This window comes from Torulaspora globosa, chromosome 3, assembly GCF_014133895.1.
Source record: "Torulaspora globosa chromosome 3, complete sequence".
Lineage (NCBI taxonomy): Eukaryota > Fungi > Ascomycota > Saccharomycetes > Saccharomycetales > Saccharomycetaceae > Torulaspora > Torulaspora globosa.
The window spans coordinates 496,770-523,400 of NC_050729.1; the positions used below are offsets into that span (position 1 = coordinate 496,770).

General features: G+C 43.6%; 10 protein-coding genes and 1 non-coding gene across 11 annotated transcripts; 4 read left to right on the forward strand and 7 right to left on the reverse strand.

Annotated features, from left to right (window-relative positions):
• Positions 1 to 241: 241 nt before the first annotated feature.
• On the reverse strand, positions 242 to 3,073 carry MDR1 (GTPase-activating protein MDR1; the record flags this gene model as incomplete). The annotated part of the gene is made up of 1 exon (XM_037282866.1): positions 242 to 3,073. One exon carries the CDS (start codon positions 3,071 to 3,073, stop codon positions 242 to 244), a length of 2,832 nt encoding a protein of 943 aa, XP_037138761.1.
• A 299-nt stretch (positions 3,074 to 3,372) lies between these two features.
• Positions 3,373 to 10,809, reverse strand: HOB2 (Hob2p; the record flags this gene model as incomplete). The annotated part of the gene is made up of 1 exon (XM_037282867.1): positions 3,373 to 10,809. The coding sequence occupies one exon, from the start codon at positions 10,807 to 10,809 to the stop codon at positions 3,373 to 3,375; it is 7,437 nt and encodes a 2,478-aa protein (XP_037138762.1).
• A 458-nt stretch (positions 10,810 to 11,267) lies between these two features.
• CQD2 (Cqd2p) lies at positions 11,268 to 12,965 on the reverse strand (the record flags this gene model as incomplete). Its single annotated transcript, XM_037282868.1, has 1 exon — positions 11,268 to 12,965. One exon carries the CDS (start codon positions 12,963 to 12,965, stop codon positions 11,268 to 11,270), a length of 1,698 nt encoding a protein of 565 aa, XP_037138763.1.
• Positions 12,966 to 13,177: 212 nt separating this feature from the next.
• On the reverse strand, positions 13,178 to 13,786 carry SYM1 (ethanol metabolism protein; the record flags this gene model as incomplete). Its single annotated transcript, XM_037282869.1, has 1 exon — positions 13,178 to 13,786. The coding sequence occupies one exon, from the start codon at positions 13,784 to 13,786 to the stop codon at positions 13,178 to 13,180; it is 609 nt and encodes a 202-aa protein (XP_037138764.1).
• A 437-nt stretch (positions 13,787 to 14,223) lies between these two features.
• HG536_0C02590 (uncharacterized protein) lies at positions 14,224 to 15,768 on the forward strand (the record flags this gene model as incomplete). The annotated part of the gene is made up of 1 exon (XM_037282870.1): positions 14,224 to 15,768. The coding sequence occupies one exon, from the start codon at positions 14,224 to 14,226 to the stop codon at positions 15,766 to 15,768; it is 1,545 nt and encodes a 514-aa protein (XP_037138765.1).
• Positions 15,769 to 16,365: 597 nt separating this feature from the next.
• Positions 16,366 to 18,156, reverse strand: TAG1 (Tag1p; the record flags this gene model as incomplete). Its single annotated transcript, XM_037282871.1, has 1 exon — positions 16,366 to 18,156. The coding sequence occupies one exon, from the start codon at positions 18,154 to 18,156 to the stop codon at positions 16,366 to 16,368; it is 1,791 nt and encodes a 596-aa protein (XP_037138766.1).
• Positions 18,157 to 18,474: 318 nt separating this feature from the next.
• Positions 18,475 to 19,377, forward strand: DPH5 (diphthine synthase; the record flags this gene model as incomplete). Its single annotated transcript, XM_037282872.1, has 1 exon — positions 18,475 to 19,377. One exon carries the CDS (start codon positions 18,475 to 18,477, stop codon positions 19,375 to 19,377), a length of 903 nt encoding a protein of 300 aa, XP_037138767.1.
• Positions 19,378 to 19,581: 204 nt separating this feature from the next.
• Positions 19,582 to 20,052, forward strand: APS1 (Aps1p; the record flags this gene model as incomplete). Its single annotated transcript, XM_037282873.1, has 1 exon — positions 19,582 to 20,052. The coding sequence occupies one exon, from the start codon at positions 19,582 to 19,584 to the stop codon at positions 20,050 to 20,052; it is 471 nt and encodes a 156-aa protein (XP_037138768.1).
• Positions 20,053 to 20,088: 36 nt separating this feature from the next.
• Positions 20,089 to 20,439, reverse strand: HG536_0C02630 (uncharacterized protein; the record flags this gene model as incomplete). The annotated part of the gene is made up of 1 exon (XM_037282874.1): positions 20,089 to 20,439. The coding sequence occupies one exon, from the start codon at positions 20,437 to 20,439 to the stop codon at positions 20,089 to 20,091; it is 351 nt and encodes a 116-aa protein (XP_037138769.1).
• Positions 20,440 to 21,011: 572 nt separating this feature from the next.
• Positions 21,012 to 21,139, forward strand: HG536_0Ctrna6L. Its single transcript has 2 exons — positions 21,012 to 21,050; positions 21,095 to 21,139. It is a non-coding gene; the product is annotated as a tRNA-Leu (tRNA).
• Positions 21,140 to 21,241: 102 nt separating this feature from the next.
• IRC20 (E3 ubiquitin-protein ligase IRC20) lies at positions 21,242 to 25,717 on the reverse strand (the record flags this gene model as incomplete). The annotated part of the gene is made up of 1 exon (XM_037282875.1): positions 21,242 to 25,717. One exon carries the CDS (start codon positions 25,715 to 25,717, stop codon positions 21,242 to 21,244), a length of 4,476 nt encoding a protein of 1,491 aa, XP_037138770.1.
• Between the last annotated feature and the right edge of the window lie 914 nt (positions 25,718 to 26,631).

The following is a 26,631-nucleotide window of genomic DNA, read 5'->3' on the forward strand; positions in this document are numbered from 1 at the left end:
CTAGCCCTAATCGAGCGCTGACGCGTCTCGATATCATCAACTAGTTACTAGAGATACCATCTATTCTCAATTGAGAGCTTAGAGGCCTGTAATCGGTCAAGAACTTCTTGTCAAGCTAGCTACGTTCTACGAGTGACAAAGTTATGCTTTTGTAAATGCATCTACCCAAAAATTTCTACCCAATTCGTATCCGAAGAGAACGACAGTCTACTGCCAAGTGTATGCTGATCGTTCTCATATCTTAGGTCTCGAATTCGATGAGATCCTTTTGTTCAGCTGCCGGGCTGGATGAAAGAGGCAACATAGTCATTGGTTGCTCAACTTTGCGGTCGCCAACTTCCATTTCACCGAGCCATGCATTGTTGAGTAACTCTTCGTGTTCGCTGGCGTGGTAAGAGTTCAAGTCTTCAAGGTCTTCCGACTTGTCCTCTTTATCAACAAGGCCTGGAGCCGTGGAAGTCATGCTGCTTTCGACGGAACTCCTGGTGGCAGCAGAATCCACCCGCCGGCGGACTTGTTCAGCGACTCTTCTTCCATCAGCAATAATATTGTCAAACATATTTCTCAATGCATTACTCTTTGCGTCGGACAGATTAATGCGATGATCAACGTGTATGGAATGTCTAAAGGTTACAGCGAAAAAGAGCTCGTAGGTTTCATCAGCCAAGATAATCATTCTGAATGTTGCCAGATCTATAACTGTCGGATGGGTAGGATCCAAGGCAGCGTTGGCTCGTATTGACTCTTGCTTCTTCTGCTTTGTGGATTCTGACGACTCATCATCAGATAGATCGATTAGATTGATCTCTTCAGCAATGTCTAAAGGCTGGGCGTACTCGAAAGCTCTTTGCAGGAAACAGCTAGCCGCCTTCAAGTACCGTTCAGTTTGCTCGGACTTGTATTTTTCTTCATCGATGGTTACACCTGAAGGGAGCTTCAGCTGATCTATCGTCATAGAGGCTTTATTCTCCTTCACTATCTTTTCTGCGATGTCATCCTCAATAGATTTTTTAGTCAAAAGATCAACGAGCGTGCTAGATTTCCACGGCTCGGTCAAAAACAGCAAGCCCTCTGATATCTTAAGCACTTCTTCACGTTGCAACTGACCATCTCCATCCTCATCATACAGAGAGAAGAAGTAATTCACCGACTCGAGTAAATCTCGCGACAGCAGCTTGTCTAGCCCAGAGACAACATCATTCAATGTTAGTTCGCCTATTTTGCTCGAGTCCCAGCTCTTAAATAGCCTTCTTAGAAAGTCTTTCTTCTGTTCCCGGAAGCTAGAATCGTCTTCAGCGTTACCTGATTTGCACCAATCACATATTTTACCCATAAATTGAACAAAAATTTCGAAGTTCATGTTTGAAGAGCCAGTCCCCATACTGATCTTATGACTCTCTATGCTTTGATAGAATATATCATAGATGTTCGACAACTGTTCTTCGGACAGATTAAACGTCCTTGGCATGTGACGAAGTTGGGTACGTTTGACAAAGGTCTCGATGTTCTGTAGAATCCCTTTCTGGTGCCTGCTTCTTTCTTGAGCAACTAAAGACTCCTCTATAACGCTGAATTCCTTAAAAGCAGTCACTAACAACTCCTGAAACTTCGTTATTTGCCTGTATCTGATATCGCTGGATTCCAGATGAGCACTATGATTTAGAGTTTGGAAATAGTTCTTCAGTATGGCGATAAACATTCCGTCATCCTCGGTTTGCAAGAGATCATCACCATTTACCTTCAAAACGGCCAAGGCGACCTGAAACAACGTTTTTGAGCCATTCATGAAGAAGATATCCATGATTCTGAATGCATATTCTAGTGGCATCGAAGTAAAGAATAGAGATAAAAACCAGGGTAATGAGACAACGGAAAGTTGGATATCGTGCTCCACAATGTGCTTCCAAAGTGCGGGCATTTTCTCTTCAACGAGAGATTCGAAAACTTTCTGGTCCAATAGAGTCCCATACATTGTCTTCGAATAGTAGCCGGGGACAAATGTTTCACATAAAGTTGAAAGACACCAAAATGCCTGTTCTTCCGTCATGAAGATAAGCAATCCAGCGACAACGATATTCATTGCTTGACAATATCCTACATCAGGGTTCTTCCACGAATAGGCAGTGAGGACATTCCTTAGCCGCTCGATACCTTTTTCTGTCTGGTAAGCCGAATATTCCGGTAAAGATCTTTTCAGATCTTTTTCGATCTCTTCGACTGCCTGAGAAACCCTACCTGCGTTTTCTTTCAAGACAGATTGGTACACTCCAGGGTTGGCTTGCCTCATGTACATGGAGCCGGAGCAAAGCTCCCAGATCTCGCCCCTCATCCTGTTAGGTAAACCAATTCTTATCAATTTTTGAAACTCATGATTCTTAACTATGGCCAGGTTCTCTCCATTCTCCTTGAAATAATTGAACCACAATCTCAACCTCGCCTTTTCCTTCTCTAACGTGGGATTTCCAGGAAATTTGAAGATCTGGCCTAACCCAGCACCTGGGCCCGCTATTTCTTTCGTTCCTAGAAGGTTCTTCCTAAGAAGAAACTCTGAGTAGCAGGTCGACAGGAATTTGGGCAATTCCTTAGCGTTTGGTATATTTTCTCTCAATCTGTGCTTCAAGTGATCACAAAATTGCTCTGACCTGTAGCGTAGTCCTATAAACTGGATGAGCATTTGTGATCCAGAGTATAACGTCACGATCAGAGAAAATGCATAAGCAGAAGATGGCGCTCTTTCAACACGTTTAACCGTAGACAAATTCACTATCATCACACAGGAGGATCTGTCAAAGGCATCCCGGAAGACCAAATAATGCGGTGTCAGGAAAAGTCTTCCGGAGTAGACGTAAGCCATTGCTTGTTCCCCAACCACCTCCTGTTTCTTCTGGCTCTTTGCAGCACCAAATGCACTAATAAAGGACACATCTGCGTTTGTATCATCTATGATATGCTCTTCTGCTGGAAGTCTGTATTCTAACCTAAACTTCTCATCTCTTGTTAAGGATGAAGTGAAATGCTCTGCCAGGATGTCACGAAACGATGCCTTCTGGCGAATGCTATCGAAAAAAGACATCTCCCGAAGTCCTTAACTGATCTTAGTATCCATTGGCTTTTGTTCAAATTACAATTCTAGGAAAGAAGCGTATTCTTCTCCCGAGATCGAACTCGGATCGTTACTTGAATACGATAACAATCTTGAAGGCTATGGGACTCGTAGAAAGGCCAATAAAGCCATCCGAAGTAGTTCTCAGCTGTCATTATTCTCTATTACTTATATAATACATGCAAATGCCATCATATACACAAGAATCATCAAGAAGAGTAGCTGTACTTCTGGTACAGCGGAAAGAGATGCAGCGAGCCGGTGGGTGCTCACTGACCATCTGGCTGTGGAAAGAAGGGTTGAACATCTTCATCGGCCTCGTCTGAGGATGAGGCGATAGTCCTGGAACCCGCGGCCGAGATCAATGAGTAGGATGAGCGTATTTTGTGGAGAGAATTCGTTGCGCTGTTGGAGCCGCTTGATTCCCACTTCAGTAAGTTGGAAATGTCCATCGAGGCTTTTAATTTGTTCTCTTTCTTGTGAGGAACAAGCTTATTACCGATTATGTGCCCCAGGTGCTGAACCACTACTTTAGTGATGTCTCGTCTCAAAGCAGCAAATAATTCATCTCTTGACCACAATTTTTGGTGGTATTCGAGATTGGGAACCCTGACGATTAAGTTATTAACGTCGGTGAGAACGTGGTGAGCGCCTTTGTAGCAAACAGACATGACAGCCTTTTTTATGAGAACGGACTTTACGTTGAAGTAAGTACCCGATCTTTTCACCATTTCATTAATGTTCTCGTCTGGTTGATTCAAGATCGAAGTGGTCAAATTAGGCTTCCTTTTCTTGATCGTCGTCGCACCAGTTGATTGGACGCTTGTCAAGTCCCAGGAATCGAGACCTTCAGACAATGATTTGCCCGAGTTGATGCTGCTGTTTGACTCTGAGCGACTCATACTGCTGGAATTTAGGCCCAAAGCGATCGCAGGCTGTTTTGGGAGCGTCCCATGACCTCTTGTCGATGCTTCTGGCTTCTCTTGCTTTGGGAATAAGTAGTTCATTATCTTGCCGGATGTCAGATGATCCATCTTGAAGACAATGGGCTGCAAAGAAACAACCATTTCCTTCAATTCCGAGATTCCTCCCACAGGCGGCCCCAAATTCCAGAATATTTCGATCATTGGAAGTTTAGGATTATAAAGTGAATGGCTTTCGTAGGGCGACAAAAGCTCTAGGTAGACTGGAGATTCTTGCTGATTGAAGCACTGCAAAGAGGATATCGCGACTATGTTACTGTTAGAGCCATCTGCCGCTTGCGATCGAACGAAATTAGAAGGGCCCAATCCGATTGTGATGAATGGCTTCTTATTATCGTCATATAACTCCCAGATAAGCTCGCCCGTGCCCACCTGCCAATGGACTTTCCTTTGCGTTGATTTACCACCACTGACCATCCGGTCATAGTTCTTCTTTATAGCCGTCATCAAAATTGACAACTCGAGCATTGTTGCCTGTATCTCAAAAGTAAGTTCTTGCTCAGTTTGACGGAACAAAACATTATCGTGGACTTTCAAAAACTCCCGAGTGTAATATAGTTCCTTAACTCTACGTTGCAAATCTGTTACAACCGTGGCATCGAGTTTCTCTAGGTTATTTCTCACTTCATCAGCCAGTAGTACTTTAGCCAACTTCTCTACCTTCTCATCGAAAGAGGAGCTCAAAGATAAGAGATCTCGAGTAATATTATAAACCGAGCAATATTGCTGGGAGGTTGATGTGATGATGAGACCAGGAAAGCCTATCCGAAATCTGGCATCATGATGAAAGCCCGGTATCTCCTTGTCGCTGAAAAACAGCGGATTTGGTGCTGTATACATGAGGACCATTGATCTTCTTCTCAAAAAGATATCCTTTTCCAACAGTGAGCCATCGTAACAGATCTCCAATGGCAGCCACGGGGGCCATAGGTGAAACCCTTCATGCGCACCATAGCCGTTCCTCTGGAAGCCGTATCCACCAGCAGATAAGATATCCTCTTTGTACAAAGTAAAGAGCTGTATATCCTTGGATACAGCACAATATCTCGTTTCCACTATAGTGTTAACATCCATCGGCACACGTTTACCCGATTTCCCAATCACTTGTTGAATATCTATAATGCCCATTTCTATGTCCCTTGCAGCCAGAATAACTGCAGTATCTGGTTCAACGTCAGACATAAATTGTAACTGCGGAGAAATTAGTCTAATCAAATAGCTGTCAACAAAATCGAAATCATCACTTGGTACTTGCCTAATCAGTTTGTCAAATTGATTAGCAAACTCGGAACTAAATAGTAGATCATCATTCTTTAAAGTTTCATACTCATCAAGGGACGTCTTTGCGTCGGCCAGAGTTGTATTAAGCAATTCCCTCAAGATTGCAATCGATTTGTGGGTCAAAAAGAACTGCATCGATTTTCTTTCAAAAGAACTGGAGGCGTATTCTAAAAGATGATGCCTTATCAATTTGTTAATCTTGAACTGGATATTATGGACAATGAAGCGGTTGTCGTATGTCGAATCTTCCTGCAAAGTTGATGCTCTTCTCATAGATCTGAAGGATTGAATGGTCTTTGCACGAAATAGTGAGGGGCGGGTTTCAAGGCTTTCAAGCTCTGAAGATTCTACGTCCTCGTTCGGCAGAGAGCTTTCACATCCATCAAACGAATAAATGCTTGGAACATTCTCAGAAAGCTTCAAATCGCCAAGGATCGAATGAACAATATGAAGTCGGTACTTGAGATTGTGGAGCCGGCCGCTGATCTCGTTGTTCACAGCCCCCGATGTACCACCAGCAGATTTCATTTCTCCGATCACTTCCTTCACTTTCTTGATGTCTTCCTCAATTTCCACGGCTCTTTGTCGCGCAAGCCTTTCTTGGGTACGCTCTGGATGATTCTTTCCAATCATACAATTATGGGATTCTTCATCTCCAAATGGATTGGGCACTACATAGCCATCATCATTGATTTTCCTGAAGTAAGAGATTCGAGGGGAATACAAAAGAGGAAGTGCTTCTAGCTTTAGAGGAAGTGATGATTTTAGGGAAACCTGGTCAAGGTCGACATAATCCTCGAAGTCATACCACTCCGACTCCTTCAGCTGCGAAATATCCGCCAGCGAAATTGGCATTGCGTCATTGCTACGATGCTGAATACCAAGCCGTAAAGCGACCATCTCTTCAACATCCGACTGATCAAAACTCGTGGAGAGTATTCTAACATCCGATTCAGAACAGTCAATTTCTCCAGATGACATCTTGAATTTCCAAACTGGTTTTGACTTATTCAGTTTCTCGTCCGTGTGTGTCAGCTTCACCCGCTTTTGATGAAGATCCATCCTTAATGAGCCAACTTTGCCTTTAAGTCCAGTGAACGATATATTACTGCTATCACTCAAATCAGTGTAATGCCTGTATACATGAGTAAAAGTTAAAGGCTCAAGGTGTAGCTGATATTTGATGGTGAAAAGAGATCTCCCGAATTTGGTTGCATTCTGCACTAGATCAGTAAATAACGGACCCTGCCTGATCGGTCCTGACGTATAGGTATGAAACAAATTCCACCATTTTAGGAAATGCGATATTGTGTAGGGTGCCAAATAGAGGTTGTTGGCAGAATTTTTAGCTGAAGAGTAGACGCCGATCGACATATGAATAAAATCGCTTCGAAACCCGGAATAAGAATCATGATTTCTGATATCGGATACAAATTTGGGATTGACCAGTTTTATGTCATAGTGCGGCCTCGATGGGGCAGACCTTTCCTGCTGCCCAGCTTTATGAATATCGCCTTGTTCGAACAACAGCCCCAATTTCCATATAACATGTCCTTCTAATTTCATCAGAATCTTGTCAAATTTGTTACTTGCCGTGAAATCTCGAACCGCAAGCTGAAACTTCTTGGATTCAATTTTCAGAAACTCTTTAGGGTCCTCAGAGCCATGTATCTGAATAACAGTACCGTTTGACCAACAGAAAGAAAGACCAGCCCCATCATCAGCAATCTTGTAAGGATTATGAGAACCTTTAATGTTCAAGTGGAACTCACTATTTGGGGAAAATCGGTACGTCCACTTTCCGTGGACAAGGTATCTGAACTTATCCCAAAACCCCAATTTCCTTGAAGGATCATCTTGCGGCCTTGTCAAGTAGTCAAACCATAACATTAAGGATGAGTACCCAGGCTGTAGCGATTTGCCCCAAGTTATTGATGCTGGTGTCGAAGAAGCCACTGTCGTCTCAATTTTAAAAAAGGTTTTGATTGAATTGAGAGTCCGTATTATATGTGACCCATAAATCGAATTTGCTTCTCTGGAACGTTCTTCAGAGGCTGACGGAACGAAAGGACAATAGACAGTTCTTAGCGAGACATCTTCAGGCATTTTTTCACCAAACACAACATCCCCCGTTGTGTGAGTGTTGGGAAACGAAACAGCTGGGATGGGATAGTCTCGCAATCTCAGTTCCCAGAGATCAGTCCGAACATCAATTCCCATTGGTATTAACAATGTGTAGGCCCTATCCTTCGGGACACCTTTACCGTATTTGTGAATGAAGGCAGCGTAGTCAGTCAATTGAAAGGATGGAGGTTTAAGTGTGATATTCAAATTTTTTATGACGAGAGTCCCCACAGCGCTTGTTTTCTGAGCAGAGTAGAAGTAGTGTTCTTTTCCAAGATGTCTTTGCTTGATGATATGGTAAGGCATACCATGAAAAGCCAACTTTGCCTTACGATATCTTGCAATCCATGAAGTAGAAAAGTTCTCTAACAGTTCTTGATAGGCTTTTTCAAAGGGATCGGTATTGGTTTGGTTTACAACAGGTGAGACAGATCGCCTTGAAAAGGGGAAGACGGTTCTATCAGGTATTTCTCTGAACTTGCTCTTTTGGTCCTCAAACTCTCGCAGTTTCTCAATTCTTTCTCTCTGTTCAAGAACACCAACCTTCAGAATCAGCCCCAGTTCTTGTTCAAATGGATCTTCCTCAACATTTACCAGAACTTCGTCAATGGCCAGATTGATAGTGGGAAGTGAGACGGCCTGCTGCTCAGAGGGGTACAGCCTCCGAAATGTATTCAAATGAGAGAAGGCCAGTCGAATCTGCTTAAAGGCCTTGATCATGGTTATCAGATTGTCAAGCACCATGTAAATGCTAAAATGATATTCTGTGTGGAGACGCATAGATGCCGCTTTCAACCTGACGCTTTTCGTTAGGTTCAGCTCGTGAACATCAAATTCCAGAAGCTTGATTTTCAATAGGCAGACCTGAACTGGTAGCTGTTTAACGTAAACGGACTGGACAAATGCAGAGATTGCAGCAAAACATAACTTTTCATCGCTTTTGTACCGAATGTCAGATAATAAAAGAAAAAGTGGTGTGCTTTGCGGTAGTTTAATATCAACGAACATACTGTCAATACCGACAGTCAGATGGGATCTAATTTCTTCGCTTGATTTAGCGTCATTAACAGGGTTAAGATGAATAAACGAGAAATACCTTAGAAGCACACTTCTTAGAAAAAATACTAACCAGATTAAATTCACATCAAGTGATAGGCGAAGATTTGGAAGCTGTATTCTTGTTTCGCATCCAGAGATGCTCACTTCTAGTTTCCGCAAGGTCAGGATGTTGTCGGAAACGCTTTCTCCGTTTTCATTGTCCATCATACGCACTAAATCGGCAGTTACGATCTTAAAAACACATTCATCTGGAGTCGCAGTAATGAAAGACTCATGCAGAACCAGAATCATACCGCGCGGCACGTTTGTCAGGTTCTTTTCTGGATCCGCAGCTTTAGGGTCCAAAGCACTGGAAAGGTATCCGGCAGCAAGCAGGGAACACGAGAGATCTTTTAACCTAAGTTTAGCAGACCATCCCACGCCTGGTTTTTCGCTTTCCTTGTGTGCTTTTGGCCTGCGACCTGTACTTGAAACCTGACGGCCTTGATCTTCTTGAAAAATGGACACGATGCTAGAAATGGCGGAGTGCAATTTCTTTATTACGTCTAAATTGTCCAAACTTAGCGCACAGTGGCGCAAGGTGCTATGTATACCAATCTTTGGATCGACCGATTCATTGAGAAATGTATCACATCTTTCAAAACCAAAAATGGGGATCGATTGAACAGCTTCTTCATGCGAGCTCGGAAGCTTCAAAAAAACTAAGCTAGTCCCGACTACTTTAATATAGTTCGAAAGTTGCTCGCTGAATGGATCTCTCTCGATGAAAGAGAGCTCAGGACGTAGTGACGCTTCATTGTAATTTAAAACAGAAGGCCAGCCAACGCTTTTGTTCTTCCGATACAGGAATGCATGAATATTGTACACTTTGAAGGTCAAACTTTCGTCATTTGAAAGCTTTAAGGTTGTGCTAAAGTTGGCCATGATGAGTTGAAAAATGAAGCTCGGTAATAAGTCGATAGCATTGTGTAAAAACATCGGCAGATTTGGGTTGAACGACCTAGATTCGTCCAATCTGTCCGTTTGGACCATTTTCTGCCAATCTCTGATGAATGCAAGGCCCTGGAGGAGTTGTTCAATCGAAGCCACGACAGAGGGATTAATAATGTTCATGTTGTGGGCAACTTTGGCTCTAGCTAGAGGTAACCCTTCCAAAAGCAATGAAAGAATATCCGTTGTGAGAACGTTGTTAATAAGTGGGATTCTTACGGCTGATTCATCATTCACATAAACAACCACCGAGTTGGCCGATATAGAGAACTCGTGATCCTTTAGCATCAGCTTGTTAGATGGAAAGAACTCCAAATTGACACCATAGCTGAAAATGTTCACGCACTCTAGATAAATCTGTGCACTGGAAATCTTGATGTGGATAAAATGATCGAACGATAAAGTAAGGTTCTCAATTTTCATGTCGAAGATCTTTAGACTCCTCAGCAGAGCCCGATATTTTGCGAGTGTGTGTTGCAGAGTCTTTTCAAAATGCTGGATGGAACCTCCACAGCTTGTGTCTTTTCGATCCTTTGCAACCTCTGATCTTTGTGAGTGTCGTAGGACATCAGATATGTGCACATGCAGCCCACTGGCCCTAAAGTAAGAAGACCAATTCCGTAAAACAAATTCCACCTTGCCCGACTCCTTCAAGCTTCTCTGTGACAACTGGCCTTTCAACTGGTAACCTATATGGTGCACAGAATCACCATCAGTGACATTAGTGATGGCATGCATAAAGATCTCGGCCCTCAACTCATTGTTGAACAGCTTTGTGATCGCCATGGAGCCCAGGTCCATCTTAATGAGCGAACCATCGGGCAGTGACACCAGAACGCTGTGCAAATAACAATATAATGGGAATATCCATCTGAGAAACCAAAGGATCCGTCTGCTAACCAGAACTTTCAAATGATCTGAACCCAGCAATTCACCTCCGAACGTTTGCGTACTCGACGATCTCGAATCATTCGGCAGCGAGTTGTGTAACAGTAGTATCTCGACATCGCTGAATGTTATTATCCCTTTCTTACCAAACTTAAAAGTTATCTTACCGACTTTCAGCTTGAAAGATGACGTCGAAATCTTGAGATTCCTCACGGAAGTTCCAAAAAAATTGACAGAAAAGTCCTGTACAGGGCATTGTGTTCGTGATAGTATCTGTGACACTACTGCATTGATAAGCCACTGGATTAAAAATGTGCCAAAAAACAGTAATATGACAACCTTCAATGCTTCTTTAACTTTCCATATCGTTTCCAATATCATGAATACGATTGAAAAGCGATTAACACCCACCTAACTCACTTCAACCTGTTACTGATCCGCTTCGTAAACTTCCAACCCAGCAACAGATAACTTTCCTTCACAGCTTCATGCGTCTTAGAGTACGTCGATACTCGATGCCAATTCACACTAAACAGCTTGCGATCTGGTTCTTCTAGAGCTCAAACATGAAGATACTAGTATTCTCTTAAAAGCGAGGCCAAATCTGAAGATTTTCCGAAAGACCGCGGATATCGTTTCTTGACGCATAGAACCTAGTATAAAGTAAATCAAAAAGTTCAGCAATTTGCAGCTAAAGAGGCTTCAAGCGTCGCTCCTCCCAAGAGATCTGTTGTATCGCCTGGCATGATCCGTTACCTTCATTATCCATCAAAGAGCTTGGTAATATCTTGTGAACGGGAGTTCTTCGTTTCTTACTTACACGGGAATATGTACTATTTTCAGGTTTTTAGATTTGGCTTTCCTTTCCACCACAAGGCAATGTCATACAGGACCAGCTGATTCTTGCGTTTTTCATATTCAAACCACGCCTTCAGTTCCTTGAGGAGCCATGTCAGGGACCACTTGGAGTATTGATTGCTGATGAGCTCGCAAGTTTCGTCGTAGACCATTCGAGCACAATACTGCGTCATAATCAGGAAGGTCCTCTCGGGACCGAGCGGGCTTTGCAGACATTCGTCCAGATGTCTTGTGAGGTCATTTGTCTTCAAGATCAACAGTACAACGCCTGGTATTCTCGCCAGAAGACCCATTAAATCGACTAGGACAGAGCCGTGCATTAGCCCCGCAGCCATTGTTTCAATTTCTTCGTTGCTCCGACGCTTGGAGATATCGAAGTTTAAAGCCGTGTCGATGCTTCGTCCGGTAATAGCCGCAGCAAGCAAAGGGAACTGGTCGTCGGTAATGTGAGCAAATCTTTTTGCGTAGAACTTCATTGCCTCCCTATCATGGTCGAGCAATGCCAGCCAAAAGTGCGCGTAGTCTCTTCTCGTCTGGGTAGTGGGAAATCTATAGAGACCGTGGTCATATAGGACTATCTCGAAATTATGCGGATTAGCGGAAGAAGGCTTACTCGGGCGGATGGCTAGATTACCGCCGTGAGGATCACAATGGAGACCTGCATTTGGCGTGAAGATCATCTTGTTGAAGATGTGCGACAGGCAAACTGATACTTCGGCCCTGGAGATTTTATGACTGTCCAGAAACTTTAAATCGTCAAGCCTGCTCCCCTTGATGTACTCCATTACGAGTATCCTTCGGTTGGCACTGACGACTTTTGGAATGATGAGCGCGGTCTCCGCTTTGGACTTCGAGAACAATTCTGCACTGGAGATAGCATTTCTGGCTTCCTTGGTGAAGTCCAGCTCGACGAAAATCGACGATTGCAACTCGTCTCCCAACCAAAGCAAGGGATACTCGGGAAAAACTATGTCCATCAAGTTAAACACAGTCTGCGTCAGCATCACATCTAGCGGCACAAATTCCTTCAAGGAAGGATGCTGACATTTGACCGCGACCATCTGATCAGTGTCCCGCAGTTTGGCTACATGAACCTGCGCCAGGGAGGCCACGCCGATTGGCTTAGGGTCAAACTCCGAGAACATTTCATCAATGTTTATCTTCAGGTCCTGCTTGAACATATCATTTATCTCTTCGAAAGTGGACTCAGGACACTGATCCTGCAACGGAATCATGGTGTTCGTCCATTCAGGCGGCAACATGTAGGTCATCGAGCCAATATGCTGGCCGAGTTTGATGAAAACACCGCCATTGGTTTGTAACGCACGTAGAGTGATATCGGCACAGCATTGGTGGCATGCATCCAATGCCTTCCGACGCTCCTCTGGGGTCTCATACTTGGCATCTAGAGTTTTCTTGTAATAATGGAAGCACCGTATCGTGGCCAATGCAACGACTCCAATTCTTCTAGATGTCAAAAAGACGTGTCTCAGCACATCGTGAGCCGTGTCATTTATCTTGTAATAAACCACTCCCGCTCCGACTATTGATCCCAGAACAATTCTCTTTTTAGTCAGTTTGAACCTTTTAGATGAAGTTTGCTTCGGAGTAGGACCAGTAGCAAATCGTCTCAAGAGAACTCTTGATGGCAGAGATCGTGACAGCAGCGGTTTTATCATATCATGAACGATGGCAAAGCAGATACAGTCTCAACGGTTTTGTGATACCAGGCAACAACTAATATACTTCAATGACATGTTCCATACTTTAGTATGGCTTGACTAGATTGAACTCGTTAGAAGAGACAAGCACACTATACGCACTGACACTAGAATGTCAGTAAATATGAAGAGTTAGAAGAATACAAAAGTTGTCTATAAAAGGTACTTGATCAATCGACTATCGGTGGCGAATAAACGGGGGTCTTTTTTTCTCCCGAAGTGCTCAAAGAGTTCTTGTAAGACAGGAAGGTATTCCAAAAGATCGCCACGACGTTTACAGCCAACAGTCGATGTTGTACGGGGACAAAAGTGAAGTTAACGCATTGGAATGCTGGCCAAACTGCCCAATTGGCTCTCAGGGTATCCCACCATCTGTCTTGGATTTTCTTCTGTGCGTCATTTAAACTCTTGCCCTCCATTAACGTTAGACATCCAAAGTAAAATGGAATCACCGTGGGAGCAAATGTCATCTGATCGAAACCAACCTTGAAAGCTATGTTGGTCCAGTGAGTCTTGGGCGTGTTAGGAAGATTCACTTTGTTATTCAAGAATTTAAACCACTTGTCACCCATGAATGAAAAAATGAGTGATCCGTAGATGACAGATCTGGCGGTTCTGGCATAATCATACTTCGCTCCCTTGCCATCAGGACCTTTTTCCGAGAAACCCAGTTGTGCAATGATATCTCCCGCTCCAAAAAGAGTCCCAGTCATTATCGCATTGGTTTTCTTCGGATGCTTTTGAAGCAATCCCTCATAAGCTACCAGCAATTTACTCATGATCACTCACAAAACCTTTCAATCTCGTTAGCACAGACCCAAGGATGTCTGAACTGAGTACAAAAGATTGGTGAAGAAGAGATCTGTGAACTTTCTCAAACTTATATATTCAACTATTTCCACATTCCATGGACCGTAATGACTCCTTTAGTTGCGTTCCAGTACGATTGCGACTTGAATCATCTTGCTGTGTCTCGGTTGTTGGGCATCGAAATTGCAGTCACTGCGAACGGGCGTCACAAATTCGTGTCTTTTTTATTTTCCGGGGGCCGGGTTAGTAGAGCGACACGCCACAAATTTGTGTCACAAAACAATATCTCAGGTATAAATTAAATGGTTTTATGTATTAGATTGGTACTTTCTTGTTGCTACTTCTCATACTTTTTATTATCTTTTCCTTCGCTGAATCTGATCAGCAAGCATAGTTTCATTTCACGATGTTTGTTGATTATTCAGGTTTACAGAGATTTAGTATTATCAACGAGAATTTTGGCAATAAGTATTTGCAATTATTGCGTTTCGATGCCATCCAATCACCGGAAGAGAAGCTCAGAGAGCTGAAAGAGAACTCTAACGGTTTGGACAGCGTGCATGCTGTTCGTTTGGAAGATTTCAAGTTGGACTGGGGTATAATAGACTACATGTATAAGATGTTACTGTGCATTACACAAATGCAAGAGGTATCGTCATTCATTCGGAAGTGTCCAACTATTTATTTTGTTGAAATGTTCGACCACCCATGTCCTATGAGCAGGTACTCCATGGAAAACCTTTCAAGTTCGTTGCTCAAGATGTATCGAGAAATACAGGAGGTGTATGATCGTATTAAGAATGAACTGTTGGAAGAGGTGAAACAACTTATCGCAGAGTTGAAGCCAGACTATGGATTCACCGACTTTAGACAATGGCACATCCTTCAGAAGTACCTCTACTACGAGTGCTGCAGCAATATTCCAAAACAAGCGCTCCCCAAGACCAACGTTGTCCTCGTCCCAAAGGCGTTCCCAAAGCTCTACATGGAGCAAGTTAACAAGAATGGTTTCATGAAGGCAAGTTCTAGGGTCCGCTTTTTCATGTTTGATACTTTATCTGCTGAGCGATCCTTCGATCCAATAAGCGTAGACGATCTGAAGCTCAAAGCCCTAGGCGATAAGGTGACAACCATATGGAAGGAAAAAGATGATAAGGCTGGTATTGGAAGTGACACAGAACGAACCGCCAGTACAGAGCAAACAAATAGATCCTCGAGCATGGGTTCGATTGCAAAAGAACCCGATTTCATTAGACTCTTCAAAGAGCACGATGTAAATGTTGGTATTAATCGTCCATCGGTAAGATTTGAGCAACGCAGCGAAACTCTCGGATCAAAATGTAAAGATGAAAGATTGAAATTGAGAGAATATTTCCAATATTCGAAAGATAGAGACGACGCATTTATTTCTTCTGAGGGGAAGAGATCTCCGAGTCCAATAAGCCCTATTTTGGAAGAGGATGAATCAGAAGTTGATAATTCAAGCTCAGACAGAAGCAATGAAAATGAAGTTTTTTCACCATTGAGTTCAGGTAATCTCCCAACTGCTTTGACACCAGATAATGGCTCAGATTTATCTAACCATCAAAAGCATCTCTTCTGCTACAATGATTGCTCGCCTTCGATGTTCCCACCACCACCTGACTTACCTCCCAGTGCTTTTAAGGACTTTTATGCACATCAATCAAAAAGGGAGGCAGTGAAAACAAAGTTGAGAGAATATGTCGCCAAACCAATACAGAAATGTTTCACCCGCAACTCTGATTGCTCGGGCTTCGATACAAATGATTCATTTGCTCAATTTGAAGGTGCTCCTTGGGACGAAATGACCAGCAAAAAATTCATCAAGTTCAAGCTCAAAAAGTTCAAGAGGGATTGCCGTTATTACAAGCAAATAGCGAAGCGATTCTTTGAAGACATTCATGATAGTAACTCATCGCACAAATTATAATTAGCTGCCACAAGGACTTTGTATTATACTGTCTGTCATTCAAAATAGGATACAGATTAGTCGCGTTAATAGGAAAAAAAATTGCCCTCTTTAAGCTCTGTTCCTCGTAGACTATTGTCTGGCGCTGCTCGTTTTATCCAAGCATCGCCAACAAAGACCTGACGATTAATCAGTACTTGAACAGCTTCCAGCTAAAATCAATGAAAAAAGAAAACGAAAGGAAGTCGTCATTATAAACTTCGCTGGATGGAACTCTTGGATCTCATATAAGCTGCTGAGGTCAAGGATAGAACGTCCCCGCCAGTGACCTGCGATATGTTTTTTGGGCCTAGTGAAAGAGTAGCTATCCAGGCCTCAGAGCCCCAAACTTCTTAACTTACTCTAAGGTTCACTGCAAGCTATGCATGGCATAGCGGGCAAATGCTCGAGCACAACTTTGCAGCTTCTGAATCCAACTGACAAATTATCGAATTGAACTTCTGAGTCGAAGAATTTTAAGCCTCACTTCTGCTCTCTCCTGCCACATTCTTTGATATAATCACTCCACTCTCGCATATGTTTTGCGTAGCAATTTGCAATTTCATCCAAGTAAAAGAATTAAGAACGCAAAGTAGCATTTCCTTTTCCCTTTAGACCCAAGAGAACCATCTCACCTACAGGAGTTGAGACCAGTAAGTCCAGCTCACTGTCCAGATGGACTTGCGCTTCACCCCTGAAAAGGACTTCATTAAGAACTCTTGTGAGCTCCAAATTATTGATGATTTTGACTTCATCGTCACGCACTTCCACCGAAAGCTCAATGAAAGTCGTCGTATTTTCTTCATTGCGGTAAATTTCTGAGCTGCATTTTGACCAGTAGCTCATAGGAACGGTTAGAAAATGAACCTTTTGATGGTACAACCTCGTTTTGCCCTTGATGTACTCCACAGAAATCTGCTCTTTAGAGGATTCGTAGAATGGAAGAGCAATAGTTCCAATAAAGGTTCCTGTAACGCTCAGCCTCCTCTCACCGAACAAACCCCTTACCCATTTGGCTTTCAATTTACTTATCGTAATCCTTTGAATCAAATCGGCAGAGTCAATCGTAAGGTTCGTTGAAATTGGAAAGAATGACATGTCATCCAGGAAAGACTGCAGAATGCCACGTGGAATGAGCGCATTACTGTCTTTTGTTGAGTTCACAACATGTCCTTTCACTTGAAACGTGAGCTCGTCAGAGGCGTTCAGGACTTTATTCAGAAGAAGTGTCATTGGAGTAAATGCATTCTCCTCGTCCGACCAACATACTTGAGAAAGGAGTTGTTTAGGTAGCGAGCCCTCAATATCAGCAAACGCTTTGGGTTGGATATCATCACGAATTTCGACTGAATCTGTAAAGCAGAAAACGTTGGGCAATGCAATTGTGAACTCCCCCATGCAGTCAGCGAGTTTGATTTCCCAATCTATGAATGGCACCACCGAGTCCTTTGGAAATTCGACAAAGTCAAGTTCCGCACCCAAACTGAGAGGGACAGTTGTCGTTTCTAAATGAAATCCATTTGTGGAGTCCGTCAATGAGAAATTTTGTATGGAGACGGGAGCGAACCGATGCCTAAGGCGATTGAACGAATCCTTAACATTGTCCCAACTTATAAGTCTTTTCCAGTCGATTTGCAATGCGTGCAACCGATAAACCGGGATATCCCAACCATTCGGCAGCAAAACCATGCGCCTACTGAGCGACAAATCCACCTCAGAAGATATCTGCAATTTGTCAAACTCATGACGCCATATTTTTTTCAACACCTCGAGTATCTTGTCCATCCGAGGCTCGACGAGCACCGTTAAATTTAAGTGAGAGCGAACGTTGTTGCGCAAATCAACACAAAACGTGTCTCTTACCTGCAGGGCACCCAATATGTTGTCGACCGTCTGTGCGCCATCGTAAGTTGTAGCGTTGTTGACCGTTAAACAGATGCTCCTGACGAATCTCTCGCTCACAGATCTGTAAAGTTTCTTGTCGTGCAACGTCAGCAATGTACTATTATCAGCAATCCATCCGTCAAAATTAGGCCAGTAGTCCATCCTGACTGTCAATTGTAGCGCATCTCCGTCTTCATTGTTGAGAGTTTCGCCTCTCCTCCATCCGTCCACATTTACCTTTTCTATCTGCCAATTGGACACTCGAATGACGCTGTCCTCGATAGCGTCCTGAGAGGGTATCTTCTTCACCAATACCGCTCCAAACGCTGTTAAACCGGCCAATATCAGAGCTAAGACGCAGATTACCACCCATTTGATCCAGCGTCTTCCGCGAGCATTTTTGCCGTCGAGATATTCGGTGTCCTCGCTTACCTCGACCCGTTGACGCCGATCCAGCAGCGGTGTCGTTTCCTGGTCCTGATTCATCGATGTTCAAACGAACTTTGAAGCTTCAGAGTGTCACGGTTCGTTTCGATCCCCTAAACCCACGTCAGACAAACGCCTCCAATGGCTAAACAACCTTCAAAACAGACGCCTCCCACCTGAAATCTCCCTCTACAGCAACGGAACAAACCTGACAAGCAAATCGACGACTTAAATACCCTTTCAGTTGGCTTCACCTCTGCTGGTCCAGGGTTTTAAACCCTTGTTGGTATATACTACTAGAAAATTTTCTAAGCTCATCGCAGAGATAGGCTCATCGACTCTTTAAAAGAGAGAGAAAGCAGAAGAAAGCGGTCCCAGATGCTTTACTTGATTGGCCTTGGTCTCTCGTACAAGTCGGATATCACGGTGCGTGGGCTGGAAGCCGTGAAGCAATGTTCGCGGGTATACCTGGAGCACTATACCAGCATCCTGATGGCAGCTTCGCAGGAGGAATTGGAACAGTTCTACGGTAAGACAGTAATTTTGGCGGACAGAGAGCTAGTTGAAAGTGGTTCCGATGAGATTTTGCGCGATGCCGACAGAGAGGACGTTGCGTTCCTGGTGGTGGGAGATCCGTTTGGAGCTACGACACATACTGACCTGGTGCTGAGGGCCAAGAAGGCGGGAATCGCGGTGGAGACCATTCATAACGCCTCTGTGATGAACGCAGTCGGAGCCTGCGGCTTGCAGCTGTATAACTTTGGTCAAACGATCTCGATGGTGTTCTTCACCGACAGTTGGAAACCCGACTCCTGGTACGACAAGATTTGGGAGAACAGGAAGATAGGCTTGCACACGCTGGTACTGCTGGACATCAAAGTGAAAGAGCAGAGCATCGAAAACATGGCTCGCGGGAGACTCATCTACGAGCCACCGCGTTACATGTCTATATCGCAATGCTGTGAGCAGCTCTTGGAGATCGAGGAGAAGAGACACGATCAGGCTTACACCCCCGATACTCCTGCCGTGGCAATCAGCAGGCTAGGGTCTGCTTCCCAGACTTTCAAGTCCGGCACGATACGGGAGCTTGCCGAGTACGACTGCGGCGAGCCATTACATTCTCTCGTGATCCTCGGAAGACAATGCCATGAGCTTGAATTGGAGTATCTCCTCGAGTTCGCCGAGGACAGAGAGAAGTTCCGGACAGACGTCTCGAAGGACCAGCAGTTTTTCAAGCCGGCGCCATGGGTGCCGCCCCAGCAAGACGCTGACGAGGATTGAAGCGCTAACCAGGATTGACAGACAGAGCGCTCAAGAACCCGCTGGCGCCCTCAATCGACCTAATCGGTGCCAGGACGTTCATAATCAATAGATAGATCTAGTGCACGTGACCTATACTGCTAGAGGGTTCATCATCTTGTTAAGCACTGCTAGATACGCAAGGTATGAGCAACGTATAGTCCTTTGTGGACGCAATTGAGACCTATGACGCAGATCAAGTACTCGATTCTGGCTTCTAGACAGGGCAAGATCAGATTGGTCAAATGGTACTCGCCCTACAGCACGAAAGAGAAGCAGAAGGTGTTGAAAGAGCTTACGCCGCTTGTGCTGTCAAGAAAGGCCAAGATGTGTAACATAGTGGAGTACTCTGACCACCGAGTGGTGTACAGGAGATACGCTAGTCTGTATTTCATTTGTGGCATAACGCCAGATGTGGATAACGAATTGCTAACATTGGAAGTGATTCACCGATATGTCGAAACAATGGATTCCTACTTTGGCAACGTCTGTGAGCTGGATATCATCTTCAACTTCAGTAAGGCTTACGACATACTGAACGAGATACTGATGTGTGATGGCTCCGTGGCAGAGTCCAGCAAGAAAGAGGTCTTACAGCATGTGATGACTATGGATACCATGGAGAGCAGTGATAACCTGGACAGAGTCTTGAGTTAGAATATGGACTATTTAGCAAATAGAAGAGGTGCATTTTCATTTCAACAGCGATTGCAAGCCGGGGTCGCCCAGTATTCCCTGGCCACGCTTGTTCTCAGTCGACTCGCCGAGAGTAACAGATCTGATTTCATTGTAAAGGATGCCGAACACATAGGGGATATCTCCATGTTCGTCCATTCCCTCCGCCAGTGAACGATACATGACATTGCTCTTGCTACAAGGATGTTTCTCCTTGTAAAAACTCACGTAGCTGTGGATAAAGTTCCGCTTATCATCGTCACTCAGCTGTTTCCATTCCTTGTATGTGCCCAGGCGTGAAGTGGTTGTAAAACTGCTTCGTAAACATGCCAGGTTTCTAGTGATTTGTGGTCTAGCGAATTTTAGCATTCCTCTGGTGCTTTTCTGGTGATCTTTTGAACCCCGGTCAGGGCCTCTTAAGGTTAAATTAATTGAACTATTATGAAGGCGACATTGCTGTCGCGCGGGTAGGATTCAAGAACTAAATGTACATAGAGACAGATCAAGAACAGCTGGTGACCCAGAGAAGGGAGATCATTGATGCTGCTGCATGTGAATCCGCCGGAGCAAGCTACCGTGTTTGCCTGCTTATGCCCTCTGCCCCAGGAATAGTAGTGAGATCAAATGAGACATTGACGGACTGCATGCAATAATGGCAGGAAGACTATGACGTTGTGAACAGGATTTGTGTGAAAATTAAAGGACCAAATTTTGTAATAATACGTTGCGGTCTTATTCGTGGGTTGGTATGGTTGACTCTGTAATTAGAGCTTGTGATCGTTCGCCTCTCGTTGACTCGCTGACTCGAGGCTTAGGCCCGATATATAGTTCTCCTATATCGGTCATGGATCTATGTCTTAGTCAGCCATATACTTGGCAGATCCTCGATCCTGTCTTGTCAAACCGATATGTCCATCTCGTGCTATTAAAATTTCACCAATGGTTGTTTGGCCGAGCGGTCTAAGGCGCCTGATTCAAGAGTCGGTTCGATTCTTGTGTGCAGCAAAACTGTGCACCTCGGAATTCTCAGGTATCGTAAGATGCAAGAGTTCGAATCTCTTAGCAACCATATTTTTTTGATTAAGGCAATCAACAGAGCCCTTCTCGGGAGCAAATCACTTAAAGATTAAAAGCGAGTGTGCTTAATGGTTAAGTCCTTAAATAATCGATACTAGTCTTGGGTATTCTGGAAAAAGCAGTTCCAGAGGTGTCGCTCAGAAACTTGCTCCCCCGTACTCTCATTCATCTCGAACTCTTCTCGTTCTTCTTCTCCCGTTAGTTCTTCAATATTATGTTCTGCTTGGCTTTGTGACTCTTCTTTCATCTTGCGACGTCCCTCCAAAATACATTTATATTTGAAGATGTTCTCTTCGACGGAGTTTCTCATCATAAAATTCCAAACGAAGGTTTCACGAGTTTGTCCAATTCGATTATTTCTTCCCATTGCTTGTAGCTCGTCACCGCGGTTTATGATTGCATCCAACAGGAAGATATGCCGCGCATTCAGAAGTGTTAATCCCGCTCCTAATGCCTTCACATTTAGCAATAAACAAGTAATACTCCTGTGTTTCTTGAACCTGAGGATAGATTCACCCACATTCGATGAGTTTGCCAAGCATGATAAGCTTCGGATTTCGTGCATGTGGAGCACTTTTGATATTACCCTCAGAAAGTCGGGACTTTGAGAATACATAACAAATTGCAAAGGTTCATCATCATTCTCAGTCTCTGCTTTTAGTTTCAGGAAAAGAACCAGTTTGATCACATAATCGATCTTGGCACCAAAACTTTCCTTTATTTTCATTTTATGCACCTCGTTGAGGTCGGGAAACAAAGCGTATCTCTCCTTGAACACTGAGTCGTACGTCGTGGGAGAATTTTCAGCAACAGCTCCCAATCCCTTTTTTCTATCAGTTTCTTTCGTCGAATTATCGGCATCGTTCTCCTCTTCTGCATCCTCATTTGAAAATTTGAAATTGTATACCTCCATAAGACTGGCCTTTGTTTTACACATTGGGCATGAACTGTGATGTTTCAGCCAACTATGAATGCATTTCCTGCAGAAAAAATGACCACATTTAATCATCGCTCCAACTGTTATTTTCCCTAAGCATATTGCACATGAGAAGGTTTGGTGGTTCGCTATCGAAGTTTTCAGCTTTTCCAGGTTGTTCAGGTACTTGACCCTTGATTCTGCGGTACTAATCTTCTCAGAGATTCTGGTTAACGAATCATCTCTAGCTGCTTTCAAAATATTGTTCCTAGAAGAATTCTCTAATTGTAAAAGGGAAACTAAGGAATCGGATATTCTTTGTAGATGACTGTAGTATTCCAGCTTGGCATTGTAAATTGTGTTCAACTTCCTCAGTGATTCCCTGATTTTTTTGTTCTCTTCAAATATCCTTGAAGACTCTTTCTCAAACTGTAGCAAATAATCTTCGAAATTTTCCTGTTTATCTGCTTTATCTGAGTTGGTCGATAAAGTTCGAACTATTTTCGAGTTTCTCAATTCATCAAAGATCGGTTTCAAAGGGGTGCCCGTGATCAACTTCAATTTGGATAAAAGCTTGCGATGATATTCTGAGAATTTTTGTCCCGCCTGAGTCTTGAGGAATTTTTTCATGTCCTTTTCCTTCTCCTCAGATTGAGAGATTGCATCTCTATTATTTAAAAGATGTTCAAGACAGGCGAACAGTGCAAACATTCGATCTTGGTCTTCTATTGACGACGAGTATTCCTCGGCCTTTTCATCCTCGTTCTCGTCAGTGTACTCTTTTAAAATTGGCTTGTACAAGAGATCTCTTAATTCGACCAACAAACTGTTAAACTGAGTGGCCTGCTCATTCAGCAAATTGATGAGGGTCTTGAGTTGCTTGAAACATCGAGAAACTATAAGGTTGCTGGAATAGTCATTTTCATCGTTGAACTCGATAAGAAGTAACGAAGAAAGATGTGTCTTTTGATCATTAAAATAGGAGCAAACATCTCTGATTGCCATGCTGACTTTATCAACCCGACTGGAAAGAATCTGCTCTCTCATTTTTTCCGCATATGAATAAAACTTTTGCTCCATGAGCTGGTTCTGTTCAATCTCTTCCATCTCTGCAGCGGAGTAAAAATCCGTATATGCCTTTTTTTTGGAATCGGGATCAATCAAGGCAAGTTTCTTATTCTCGTCATCGACTTTCTCCAATTTACTAGAACCCATAAGAAAATGTCCCGTTGCAATGAAGAAGTAACATTGATGTAAGAGATCCAAGTATGCGCGTATCCTAACTTTTGAAGTATTCTCGCGCTCGAAGCCATCTGCTGTGCCGACCATGGGAGTCGGAGTTCTCAGACCATCTTTATTTTGTAAGCAAGTCGAAACATCGAATGGATCAGAAACGTCGTATTTTTTCTTCAAATCATCAAGAATTTTGTCCTTAACCGAATGCAAGAGATGTATAGCATTGGAAGGATTGTTCTGCAGTTCCATCTTTGCTTGTGCCGACTTAATGAGTATCTGGTAATTGTCTCTGTACAAGGAGTCCAACTTATCGATAGCGTCAGCCGTCATTAGGCGTAACACATCATCGATATTCTGGAGTACAAAAGAATTTGGATTGGAATTTGTTTGATTTGCTTTATTGAAATTGCTGGAATCCGGGAAAACCGCATGGCAACATAAGTATCTTAGCCGGATCAACCATTGATTCAATTGCGTTGTGGAGAGCCTTGGGGTTCCGACACCATTCTGATCATAGCCCGATAGAGAGATAAATTGGTTCCAAAGATCGAGGTAATTGTCCCACTCCACAGGAGCAAAATCTAGTGGGACAATATAATTATGTTGCTTGGGTATTTTGATCTGCGACAGGACATCTTTCTTCGAATGTCTAATGCACAGGTCTCTCATGATGAAAAACTTCATTAGCTCCTGCACTGAAAATTGCACGCCGCCAACCGACTGATGTCTTTTCTGTACAACGTTGCTATTAAGAGTGGCGATGATGTGGGGTAATTCGTGGAACGGCGAGATCTTCAAATATGAAAGAACGGTCTGATAATCGCGGATGAACTGTATAGGTGTCCCGGATACACCCCAAGTGTGAATTCGATGTAAGAGGCTGGTGCACTTAGCGGCATTAGTGCTGTCGCTTTGCAGCATTTGAACTTCGTCCAGTATAATCCTGAAAAACTGCATCAAGGACAACGGAGAAGAGTAGTCATACTTGATAGGAGAGATCGTACGCCTTGGCCTGGAGCTTGCATTGTATTCAGCATAATGAACCTCAGTGGATACCACGTTATATGAAGTGATAATAATATCGAAAGTTGACAAGAAACGCACTATCTCGGTGATATTTTCCGTTCCAAAAAACTTCTTGACATGTAAATAACCTTTGTAATGGAAAACCTTCAAGAAGTTTGACGTATGACATTCCACTTCATCGATCCATTGCTGCAGAATCGCGTTGGGGCATATAATCAGCGAAGACTTTGCCTTGTAAATGGTCTTACCGTCATCTGCTATATAACTGTTCGGTTGAAGTGGATCTAATCGGCGCTTGTTTAGGAGTATGAGTGACAGAATTTCGATAGTTTTACCCAGACCCATTTCTTCCGATAGTAAACCCTGAGCTCCCAGAACACCATTTTCCGAATTTCTCACCAAGGTACCTCGAATCTGCTCCACATCGTCCCTGTGAATAATAAAATTGGTAAACTTGTTCCAAAAAATGGTCGAGGAGATCTTTTCGTAACCAAACGAAACATAACGGTTCAAAAACTCTAGCATATCGTCCTTGTCGCTGTTCAAAGTAGCCCGCTCTTTCGACAACATCCATTGGATACTCTTGGACTGAAAAGGCAATAGTTTGACATTCAGTCCCTCGACACTATACGAATCGAGATCGGGGATCCGCCCCAGACGGCTCTTGGTATGTTGAACGATTTGATCAACAAAGTCCTTCTGTATGAAGGATGATACAGGAATTGCATGCACATCTGAAGAACCCTTTGAAAACAGTACGTCTAGCGCCCTGCTCGTGTCTGGACAGAACTTGTTTATGGTCTGCGGAGTATAATTCAGAAACAATTGGAAATCGAGACACCAGCTAACCGCCGCATCTTCCTTGATGTGCAAATACCCGCCAAAGAAAACGATGTCTTTGAATCGTCTACTCGCTTGTCTCAACGCCGCCACACCTCCAGATCTTCTCCTGGCTTTACTCTGCTTTACTCCTCGCACACCAAAGGCCGTTTCCTTTTTGTTCACCTGTCGCTCAAAAAACTTGCAATGAATGATCTTCAAAAGTTCCTTGAAACTGCCTGGTGTGGTCTCTGCCAGCATAAATCGGAACAACCTGACTCCGTCGCTAGTGAAAACCATAACAAAATCTCTCTCACCGCTCTCCGCCATATCATGGTACTCCACAAGAACCTCCAACTTGCGTCCACTGTCCTTGTGAGGAAAGTAAGTACCCATTCTCACCGCTGCCAACGGAATCATCCGTTTATTTGGTCTCGTCTTTTTGACTACTCTCTGGTCCTCATCATCCCAACCACCAATCTCTTGGAGAGACACCTCGTGGAACGCTTCATTGTAACTCACCGATTCCTTATCTATCAAGAGATCGAAATGTCCATCACAGGATGAATCCATGCCGCCAACATCTTTATCGCCCGCCGGTAAGGTGCCACAAGTAGTATTTATTCATTTGCCACCCAACTAACTAACCGCTCAACTCTATCTTCGCTCCCGCTGTTACCCGCCGTTACCCGCACATGAATACACGTGCAGGAACCTGAGCCGATCCACCCCTTTTTCTGCGCGCTCTTCCCTCTCCATGCGCCAGCAGAACGCAAGGGCAAAAAGAAATCCCCGCGTAACTTCTCCAATATGCCGGATCTTGCCTGAATTTGATACTGTAAGACGAAACCCGCAAAGTATACTTCTCCCAATTAGGCGCGTTTCTTCTTTCGGATCGTCGCGGAAATGTCCCTTTTAAGCCATGCAAGACCGATCACATGAGATCGGTTGGCCGCACCGCATCGCCATACGTAAGTTTCTTCGCGTTACTTTTCCCTGTGCTTTCATTGACGCGTGTCATGATGATCTTTCTTTTCCAGCGTGGACAGAGGCGGCGATTGGTATGTTGTTATGCCCACTCTCTAAGGCTTGCTTGCTAACGAATTGGTGAAGAATGCGATTATATCTCAGCAATTGTTAGAGTTGTTGCATGCATCCTCGAAAAATGCGTAGTTTGGCTAGATACAAAGCTACGACTAATCTTGCTATCATTAAACATCTATCTGCCTCCCTTTAGATGTAATTTAGATTACATTTGATTACGTATCTCAAAGAGAAAAGAGAAGAAGAGTGGTACCTTTTTTGTTCCTGTTTTTCCTACATATTTTTTTTTTGGCGGTTGATTTTTCTAGGCCTTTTCTTCAGCCGTTTTATCGTTTGCTTTTCTTGTCCCGCATAGATTCTTTATAACGGATGGCCATATCTAGTTTTTTTTTTTTCTTTGGGTTTATTGTAGAGATCTGGTTCATCTCCTGGCTGAACCATTC